This window comes from Lemur catta, chromosome 1 (assembly GCF_020740605.2).
Source record: "Lemur catta isolate mLemCat1 chromosome 1, mLemCat1.pri, whole genome shotgun sequence".
Taxonomy (NCBI): domain Eukaryota; kingdom Metazoa; phylum Chordata; class Mammalia; order Primates; family Lemuridae; genus Lemur; species Lemur catta.
The window spans coordinates 275,045,148-275,052,790 of record NC_059128.1 but is presented as its reverse complement, the minus strand read 5'-3'; the positions used below and the strand labels follow the sequence as shown (position 1 = coordinate 275,052,790).

At 51.7% G+C, this 7,643-nt stretch overlaps 1 protein-coding gene across 1 annotated transcript; it reads right to left on the bottom strand.

Annotated features, from left to right (window-relative positions):
• Positions 1–283: 283 nt before the first annotated feature.
• Positions 284–2,564, bottom strand: OLIG1 (oligodendrocyte transcription factor 1). Its single transcript, XM_045540561.1, has one exon. The coding sequence runs from the start codon at positions 2,456–2,458 to the stop codon at positions 1,655–1,657; it is 804 nt and encodes a 267-aa protein (XP_045396517.1). The 5' UTR covers positions 2,459–2,564; the 3' UTR covers positions 284–1,654.
• Between the last annotated feature and the right edge of the window lie 5,079 nt (positions 2,565–7,643).

Genomic DNA, 7,643 nt, shown 5'->3' with positions numbered 1-7,643 from the left:
TTAAATGACACCTATCCTCGAAGCTTGGCTAAGAACTAATTCCTGGAATTGTCTCCCTTCCTTCTCTGACCCACCCACCCACTCACATACAATCCTCACATTTCCAGCTGATGCCTGAACTTGAACTACAGCTGCCAGTTCATTGTATTATTTTACAAATTCGGAAGTCAGGTTTTAAAATGTGGAACCCCAGTCATTTAACTACTAACCTTCATCATGAGGTTCTGAATCCACTAGGGTACCAGGACTCTTTAAAATAACAAACAAAACAGACCAAAAATGTAAAAATCAGACTTTAAATGTTTTATTTTGTTGATTCTGTACAATGCAAGGAAACAAAGTTAGAGGTAAAATAAAATGCCAGTTAAATTCGGCTACTACCAACAACCAAAAAATTTAAACATAAAAATCAATGCAAGCTGCTGAAATACCATAATGTAATCTTGGGTAACATAATTTGTTAACGCCTGTAACAAATCAAAACCGGCCACCTACGTAGTTCTTCAACTGCAAAGCGGGGAGAAGGAAGACCTGCGCAGCGCTGGTTAAAGGACCCTGCGCGCTAAGGAACTGCGCGGTCCCCGCCGTCGCCACCGCAGCTCGATGGGCTGAGCTGCGGGCGGTTTGGGGCTCCAGGTCCTCCGCGCCTTTTAATGAGAACGTTAATTAGCGATCTTGACTGCACAGGCGACTGCGAATGCCTTATTACCTATCTTAGTAAAACGGGAACACCGTTGTCCTGAAAGGTGTTTGGGTTTTGTTTTAAGCAAGCGCAAATGTTGGTTATGCTACCTTTGGGGAAAGGGAGACGAAAAGGGGAATCTCGAGTTCTAAGTTGCCTTGCTAAGAAGACCCCAGGATTTCAGTGAATATTCTTCATAACAAAACGCCAGATCACGCGAGTCTCAAAAATAGCGCTCTAAACAGCAGGTCACCAAAAGCGGACCCACTTCCCAGCCCACCACGCCCAACGACCCCGGCGTTGTCACCTCCCCCACCCACTGAACCGCGACCCCAACCGTTTGGGCGCCGAGGGTCCATCTGTCTGCCACGTCCCGGACAGTCTGCACGGATTAACTGTTCTTTCTCAGCTTCTTGAAGTCCTGCAGCCTCCTCTGGCAGGGCTTGGCCGGCGGGAACAAGGGCGCCTGTGGCCTCTGGCTGGGGAAAGGGAAAGAACCACCCCGCCGCCCCCGCCGCCGTTCCAGCGCGATCCCTCGGCCTGGGAGCGACTTGCTCGGGTCCCAGGAGGTCGCCCTCGGGGCTGGTCTCTCTCCACACCTAGGGCGAGCCAAACCCACCGCACGGCGCCCTGAAATCCATGCCAGCCCCACCAAGCGCGCGACTCCAGAGACAGGGAGAGAGATGCACCCGGTGAGAGTGAGGGGGTTGCTCACTTTCTGCCCCAAAGCAGCTGGAATCGACCCAGAACCCCAAATAGCCCCAGAGCGGCATCGAACATCCGCTCGGGTCACTTGAACTTTCCAGGAGTGGGGGCAGGGAAGGGGGCGCCCGACAGCCCCTTCCTCTGGACCAGAAGGTTCGCAATGCCCTCCTTTTTCGGGCCCGCTCTCCCTGGGCGCAGGGCGCAGGGGCGCGGAGAAGCTGGGCGGCGGGAGGCCGGGCCGAGGTCGCGCCCCGGCGCAGCCGGCCCTCACTTGGAGAACTGCGCCTGCACGGCGGCCAGGCCCAGGCCGGCGGGGACCAGGTGCGGGAACTTGCACACGGCGCAGGTGCACAGGCCAGGGCCGCCCGCGCCGCCGCCTGGGAGCGCGAACTGGCCGCACGGCGGCTCGTCGAGCGCCAGCGACAGGTACTTGGCGGGGCGCAGCGCGTCCGGGGGTCCCACGGCGCCGGGCGCCAGCAGCACGGAGCCGGGAGCGGCGGCGAGCAGGGGCAGGCCGGCCAGCAGCAGGCGCGGCGCGGCGGGCCCGGCGCCCTCGCCCAGCGCGCGGCGCAGCTCCTGCAGCGAGCTGCCCAGCAGCAGGATGTAGTTGCGGGCTAGCAGCAGCGTGGCAATCTTGGAGAGCTTGCGGCCCGGCGCGCCCTGGCAGTGCGCCGCTGAGTAGGGCAGGATGACCTCGCGCAGCGCGTCCATGGCCAGGTTCAGGTCCTGCATGCGCTTCCGCTCACGGCTGTTGATCTTGCGCCGCAGCTGCTGCTGCTGCTCCTCCTTGGCGTCCGCCCGGGCGCTGCCGCCCGCGTGCGCGCCGGACCCAGGCCCGGTGCCTGGCGGCTCGGCCGGCGCCTCCGGCTTCTCGCGAGCAGCCTTGGGGAGGAGGGGGGCCGTCGTGGAGGAGGAGGAAGTGGAGGAGGAGGAAGAGGAAGAGGAAGGCGGCTGCCGGTAGCCCACCAGCTCATAGAGGGAGGCCCCGAGCTGCAAGTCGCCGGGCCGCTGTGGCCGCAGCATGGTCCCGGGGGCCGCGTTCACGCGCGCCTGGGAAACCGCATAGTACATCTGGGGGGCACTGGGGGCAGCCGAGGGCGTCCTTCAGGAACGCCCCGGGGTGGGCCCGTTGGCAGGCTGCCCCTCCCCGCGGACCTGCGCGCGGGGAGCCGATGGTGGGGCACCGGCCCGCGCCCGACCCCTTTAAACCCGGCTTGGGAACCTGCGGGGCCGCGGGCGGCGGGGCGCAGCCAATGGAGGCGCGCGGCCGGGCGCAGGCGTGTGTTCATTGGCTGCCTGCGCCTCGGCCGGCGCGGAGGTGCCCCTGGCACCGCTCAAGGAGGTTATTGTGAGCGCCTGTGCCAGTGTCGCTGGACAGGGCCGGGGAGCGGAGGGAGGGTGCCTTTTCCGGGGAAGTGTGGCTGTTCAAGGAGGACTGGTGGCATTGCTCTGGCTAAGACTCGTGTGGCTCCCTCCAGCTCCTCTCTGCCTCAATTTTTCTTTTTAATACATGGGTTGTTTTTTTAAAAAAATTGAGATCAAATACTTATAGCATAAAATTTACCATCTTAATAATTTTTTAGAGTCCAGTTCAGCAGTGTTAAATACACTTACCTTGTTGTGCAACCAAACTCCAGAACACTCTTCATATTGCAAGCCTGAAATTCTAGGCGTTAAACAACTCCCCATCTCCCTCCCCTGGCAACCGCCATTCTGTTCTGTCTCTGTGTATTTGTTCTGCTCAAGTAGGTTCCTACAGAGTTCTCATTTAAGTAGGATCACACAGTGTTTGTCTTTTAGTGACTGACTTCACTTAGCATAACGTCTTCAAAGTGCATCCATGTTGTAGCATGTATCAGAATGTTCTTCCTTGTTAAGGCTGAGTAATATTCCATTGTATGGATATACCACATTTTGTTTATTCATTCGTCCGTGCATGGACACTTGAGTTGCCTCCACCTTTTGGCTATTGTGAATATGCTAGTGTGGAACATTTTTTAAAAAATATGTGATTTCCTGCTAGGTTCAGAGAACTAAATTGCTGGGCTAAATAACCATAGCATTAGAATGGCTACTCACTACCACTCCCCCCTTCCTCCCCTTCCCCAATCCCTCTGATTGAAAGTTTTTATGGACAAAGGAGCCCTTGGGGTCAAGTTTGTCTCCTCCCCACAAAAAGACGTGTTCATTCTATCAGAAACTCTATGCCTGTTTAAGCAAAACTCACTCAGAAATTGGCTTCTTATCAGAAACAAAATAAAATGAAACACCTACATAATCCTATCTGTTGAGGGTGGGACTGAATCTTTTTCTTCCCCAAATAAAACAGCATCGCTTGGTGGCTATGGACATTTTCTACCACCAACATCAGTGCATACTCCTGCAACTTGTCTTCAGAGCATGGCAGAATGTCCTGGGGGAAGAGGACCTCTTGGTATTTAAATATCTACCATCCAATATGGTAGCCACTAGCTCCTTGGCTGTTTAAATGAAAATTAATTAAAATTAAGTTAAAAATTGAGTTCTCCAGTTGCACTAGGATTGGTTTAGGTGCTTAGTAGTCACAAGTGGCTATTGGCTATCTACTGGAGAGCACAGATACAGAACATTTCTATCATTGCAGAAAGTTCCACTGGACAATGCTGACCTAGAGTGTAACACACAAAAAATGAGTTTCCTCCATCTGAGGGCTCTCTGGTCTGAGAAGAGAGACACTGTTGAAGGGCCTGTCCACTATGGGAAGTGATCTCTGCTCTAGGAGCCCATTGGCTGTGCCTGCTGATTTTAGGGCTGCTTTGTTTTTGTTTTCTTCCACATTTGCTCCATAGGCTCACCCTGGTCTCTGCTTCCAATTTGCAGCTCTGCATGTAGCATCCTGCCTATGCCTCGGGTGCAGCTCCAACCTTACCTTCTTCCGGAAGCCTTGGTGATTTCTCATCTTCCTCCTTTCAGCATGCCTGGCAAACCATTGATACCATTTCTCCATAGCCTTGACTGTATTATGTGGGTACCATCTCTGCGTTTGCCTGTGATTGTTTTGAGGGCAGGGACCACCTGCTCATTTCTGCATCCTCCCAAGCCCAGCACAGTGCTTTGCACCTCCTGTGTGGCCAGGAGGTCTCTAAGAATGGATCTGAAATCTCCACTAGTTCTCGGGCTCATCCCTTGACTGTGCAGACCCCCTACAGTGCTCGAATCCAAGGGTTTCCTATAGATTTTATAGGCAGGGAGGGAACCTGGTAGGACCCCCAACACTCAAAGGGGCCTGGCCTGCCGTGGTGATAGGGGCCCTGTTTCAGAGAGAGAAGGGGGCCTTGGCAGGAAAGAGGTGAGTCTCCAAGCAGAACCATACTGGGTAGGAAGTAGGGGGGAGAGAGGGAAAGAGAGGGAGAGAGAGGGAGAGAGAGGGAGGGAGGGAGGGAGGGAGAGAGACACCAAGAAGGTAGCCTTGGAAGTTTCAAGTGATTAAGTTTAACACCTCCCTAATCATTTCACTGTTTGCAGTTGGTTCTCACAGGACCCCTGGTGAGCTGGGCATTTTTGATCCCTGCTGTACATGGTAAAAGTGAGCCCTTTGTCTCCCGAGAGGGTAGGAGATTGCTGGGTGCCCTCAGACAGGAGAGGCAGAACTATACCCCCAACAGCTGGCCTCCTGGACTCCCTGCAGCTGGACCAGACTTCTGGGCAGCCCAGGAGGGGGCCATGATGGAGGACGGTTGGGGACTGGGTGTAAAGATGGAGGGGCCAGCCTAGGCCAAGCCAGTACTGACTAGTTGATGGGTTCCAGCCATGTTCCTGAAAAGAGGGGCCCCAGGGTCCTGCCACCACGAGCCCTGCACCAACCCCCTTGGCCATGCCCACCCTCACTCTCAGGACCCTTCTTTCCTGTAGCTGGGGTGCCAGACTGGGACAGGCCCTGGTGACCTCCTCCTCCAGCTTCCTCTGCCCACATCCAAGGTGCCCTGGGGCCTTCCCCTGCCAGCAGGAGGAGGAAGCGGATGAGGAAGACAGAACCTAATGCCTCACACAGAGTTGCCTAAATTGCACCCTCCACATTTCCCAGCCACAAGCAGGGGTGCTCAGAAATCAAAGAGATGGAAACATACATGCTTCTCTTTCCCCCCAAGTACCCCTCTTTACTGTGGGTGTCCCTGAGGGTTCCCTTTAGCCCTTGGTCTCACCTCATCTCCTCCTCCTTGGAGGAGAACTCCTCTCTCCCCTGGCCAAGGACACTGTCAATTGGACATGCTGGTCAGTGTGTATTTAAGTGCCCTCAGTGGAGGGCTTCACAAGAGAGTTCTGGGTGGCCATACGGACCCAGCATGGGCACAGGATTTGCTGCTCATTGGAGCTGGTGACTTGGATGGTCCCTTGTGCTGGGCTGAAGCTGCAGCGGCATGCAAAGTGTGACAGCTGGCAAGGGCTGGCGAGTCACCGTGGCTGCTGGCAGGGGCTCCCAGGGCTGTCTCAAGGGGAGGCAGCTGCTGTGGCCTCCCACATTCAGGACATACTTGGGGAGCAACTTGCATCCACCATAACAACCGCTCTTGTCTTTGCCTGAAGGGGCTTGTGTGTATGTGTTGGTGACTCCTTTCACCCTGAGGAGGTGTGTGTGTGTCAGGCTTCCTTTTCCTTGTGTCTCCCCCAACCCTGCCTCCCTCCCTTGCTTTAGGTCAAGAAGCTCCAACCTTGGAAATGGCAGACACTAGAAACTCAAAACCTCCTGTGAGTCTTTTGAATGTAGCACCGTCCATCTCCTCCGTAAGCACAGAGACAGGCTGTGCCGCTGCAAAGCCGTCTGTTGTCCCCCAAGAGACTGGTTTCTCGCAGAAGGCCAGCTAAGTGTAAAAGCTTGTCTTTGCTAAAATTGCTGTTTAAACTGACTAGAGCTTAGGTCTGCAATGGAAAAATGAAGTTCATGTTTTAAAGTGCTACTTTCTTCTATGAAGATCAAATTCTTTGGAAGTTTAAATTACTCATTAAGCATTGACATTCATGCCTTCGTTATAAGAAGTGGCAGCCACGTCCGATGCTTGGCCTATAGCAGGATCTCCCAACCCATCCAAATATGACCCTGTCTGGAACACAAAAGGCAGAGAAGCTGCAAAGAGGAGCCCTAGCTTCATTCTGAATTTCTCTTTTCTGGGTAGAGGGGAGTAGTGGTAGAGAGAGATAATGGGGACAAGAAGATGGAGTACCTTTTGGTAGTTGTTCTTGGATGGAGAGGAACTCTTTAGGGACACTTGGTCCCATTTCTCCTGGGGACCAGTATGCCAGAATCTAAGTCACACTTAGAAACAGTTCAGGTTAAATAAAGGTTACTGCTGGAAAAATGTGAAAGCATATGAATTTTGTGCATTTTCCAAAGAGAATACAAGTTAAATAAGTTGTTATGAATGGACACAATGTTTATAGCTACTTATGATGATGCTTGAAAGCTATATAGGTACCACAGTGGTTTTTATTTGCAATGTGAAAAGACATAGGCAAAAATGTAGTATTCTGTCTTTTGCTTACAACACTAAAGATTATCAAATGTAGTAGGTGTGTTTTACAAATATTGTAAGGAGGATTATTTTATTTTTAATAAATGTTATTTGGCCTTATTTTAATAAAGTTTACTATTTAAGATTATTTCTGGTTCCAAATTTGTCCTACAACATGTTTGTTTTTTTATGGAAGAAAGTTAAAAGGAAAGAAAAATAGGAAAAGAAGTTAGACAGCATCTGTGTATTTTAAGGGGGCTGCTTCCTTTTAATATCAAAAGCTTGATTTAGCTATTGGTGACATAGCTCAAACAGATGGGCACATGCTTTTCTTTTTTCCAAACTCAGGGTGACCTAACAGAAGTAGAAATTTGTATTGTTTCTGTGAGCACCAAACACTAAAACTCTACACATCACTAGGACTCTATAAAAATGCATTTTAATACCTATCACTGTATATCTGAAAAGGACTATTCTTTAAAAGAAACTTCAAATAATCGTTGTGAAATGCATTATAAAAAGAGAAGCACATCTTTGTGTTTCAAAGATGATTGGAGATAGTTTCTGCCACATCAAAACTTACAAGCAGATTGGTGGAATTTCAGGCAGAGAAATGGAATATAACTAACAGATCCTCTGAGTGAGTGTGATAAAAAAAAACTGTGAATTAAGATATGTATATTAACACATGCAACTTGGTGTCTGAAGGGTTGGTTTGGGGCAGAACAAAAATATTCTCTGAGCCTCCCTGAAGTTAGTAGCTGAAGCCA

Bases quoted from the DNA above. Each gene is read 5' to 3' on its own strand.
- OLIG1 (XM_045540561.1), bottom strand. From the start codon at position 2,458: ATGTACTATGCGGTTTCCCAGGCGCGCGTGAACGCGGCCCCCGGGACC.